The sequence below is a fragment of the Vigna angularis genome, chromosome 8 (assembly GCF_016808095.1).
Source record: "Vigna angularis cultivar LongXiaoDou No.4 chromosome 8, ASM1680809v1, whole genome shotgun sequence".
In the NCBI taxonomy this organism is placed as follows: Eukaryota; Viridiplantae; Streptophyta; class Magnoliopsida; order Fabales; family Fabaceae; genus Vigna; species Vigna angularis.
This window is the reverse complement of record NC_068977.1, coordinates 643,538-646,222: the sequence shown is the minus strand read 5'-3', so window position 1 is coordinate 646,222 and position 2,685 is coordinate 643,538. Positions and strand designations below refer to the sequence as shown.

The 2,685-nt window shown below is 31.7% G+C and overlaps 1 protein-coding gene across 1 annotated transcript; it reads right to left on the bottom strand.

Annotated features, from left to right (window-relative positions):
• Positions 1-2,184: 2,184 nt before the first annotated feature.
• Positions 2,185-2,685, bottom strand: LOC108330157 (TMV resistance protein N-like). Its single transcript, XM_017564667.1, has one exon. The coding sequence runs from the start codon at positions 2,683-2,685 to the stop codon at positions 2,185-2,187; it is 501 nt and encodes a 166-aa protein (XP_017420156.1).

Below are 2,685 nucleotides of genomic sequence, written 5' to 3'. Positions count from 1 at the left end.
CGTCTTATGAATTAACAACTTCTTCTTTGGTTGTATGGTATCCTGACAATCAAAGTATTCTGGTAGTCCTGTCAGGTTGCACACGTTCAATAGCAGTAACCAAAAAGAACAACACTACCAAAATTATGAATACTGAATATGCTTTTCCTTTCCACGAAAACAAAGGAAATGCTTACAAAGTTGTGACAGAGTATGAAATCACACAGTGGAAATAGTAATTTTAAGAATGATGAGAGATCCTTATACATAATGGATAATAACTCTTTATCCGATCCAATAATTATATTAGTATGATTTATTAAGACATATTAATAGTATGATTTATTAACTTATTAAGCTTCTTTATTCTAATGAGCTCAACTAAGGTTTATTAATATTATAGATATTATTATCATTATGTTATTATTAATTATATTATTATTATTATATTCTTAAGATAAATATTATTTCAATAAAAACATAGATTCAAACATTTTATAAATATAACTAACATTTTTTAAGAATACTAACGTAATATTATATATTCATACTCATATTCTAAATTTTATTAAGTGTTGAAAAGTCTTTTGTAAGTGAATCTTTTTCTTCTAAGTAGTAAGAAATTTTATTTCGACCAATAAAAACTTTCAAGTTACCACTAAGATCTTACCACATATATGCAAATTCACATTCAAGATTCCGTTGATTGCAAACAATGATTTATGGTAGAAAATGAGATTTTTATCTTCGCATATTGAGGAGATCCAAGGTGGATCTCTTCCCTTTAAGCAGTAAGAAGTTTCATTCCAACAAACAAAAGCTTCCAAAGCCATACTAAGATATTGTCATTTGTGTGTAAATTCATGTTTAAGATCCTGGTAAGAACATTTGAGACTATGGAGTTGACTCCGTGACCATAAGTTTAAGAGCTTTATTTGTCACGGTTTGAAACGAGAAAAGTCGACAGAGGTGACAACAAAAAAAAGTCTATAAAGATGACAACCAGAAAACATTTTTACTCGTTCACAATTAACATTAACAAGATTTGTCTTATAATATAAAAAGCCACTTACTGCATTTACAACCATACAACCATAAGAAGGATTAGTTAAAAAGAAATTATTATTTTTAGTATTAAGCTTCTTTATGAAAAAAAAAAGCATATTAAAAGATCTCAAAGTCTCACTGCAAGTAAGAAGAAATAAAAGACATAAATCTTTAACACTTCTCTCCGTCTTCTAGTCATCCTAGATTCAAGTTCAACGTTTTCACATTAGCATTAACACTAGAAGATAAAACAAAACTACAAATATCACTATCAGTTTTAGTCAAATTTTGCTTTAATGGATATTTTTAAAGAAAATAATATTTCTAGATTCCATAACGATGTTATTTGAAAATTTCAACTACTTCTAAATTAATATCCAATAATCAATGAATAGTATTATGTACCAATGAAAATTTCATCAATAATTTTAGACTGTTTTTCCTTTCTTATTAAAAGAAATGTTAACTTTTGCAAGAGACACGATACTTTAAATATTTGAAATATGATTATCTCTTCTTCTTCAATATATTTAGAAAATTTTACTAGAATTAAGAAATTTTATTAAGAATATCACAAGTGAAATACAAAATTTTATATCGTATATCTTTAAAAAACATTAAATATGTTTTTAATTTCTAAAATTTTGATTTAAAATTAAAATTCGTATATATTTCAAATTTTAATATATTTTGATTTCAAATTTTAAAATAAATTAATACCGTTATTTTAAATTAATGACATAATTTTTTTAATTTATTAAATAATTTTTAAATTGACATGCAAGCTTATAAAAATTATATCTATTAATTTTTAAATTTTGTGAATCAAAATATATAAAAGTTTGAAATAATAAGGTTTAATTGCTTCCTTTGTCCCCAGTTTGGTTGAATTGTGTCAAATTCATCCTCATTTTTAAAAAAGTTTCATTGTCGTCCTCACGTGGTGTAAAAGTGTCAATTGAATCCAAACATAGAAAAAATTTGTGTCAATATAGTCATCTCCGTTAAATACACACTAACGGTGTTAAGTGGCTGACATCCACGTCACCATCAGCGTCCCCAACAACCAGCTCCTCGCAATCGGTTCCTCCAACGCCACCGCCTCCTCCTGGATCCGCAAAAACGTCGCCGCATTCCGCCCCGCCACCCTCCGCCGTCTCAGTCGGCGACGAGGTCCTCACCACACTCCCCTCCGCCGCGCCGCTCCTCCTCCCCGCACTCCTCTCCAAAACACCATCTTCCTCTTCCAAAACACCATCCCGACAAGTTGGCCACTTGAGCCAAAGCTGACCTCCATTTTTCTACTTTCTCAGAGTCCTTTCCGAATCTAGCTTCATGGGCAACCATGGCCTCGCCAAAACTACCTTTCAGGTGCCTTACATAGAACGGATCGACTTCGTAAAAGATTGGAAAAACGGCTTGGTTCTTTGTGTTCATGCAGTCTAGGATGTTAGCAAGTTCATCAAGGCACCAACTGGAAAACGCAAAGTGTTCGGAGAGAACAACGATCGTATATGCAATTTGGTCGGCACCCTTCAACTCGTCATCATCCATGAAAGTTCTGAATCTAGCCTGTTGCAAAGCAGCATAGAGGTTACCTGTGAGGGTGTGGCGCGTGTCCTTCCCTCTAAAGCACAGAAAAACGTCATAACGCGCCAT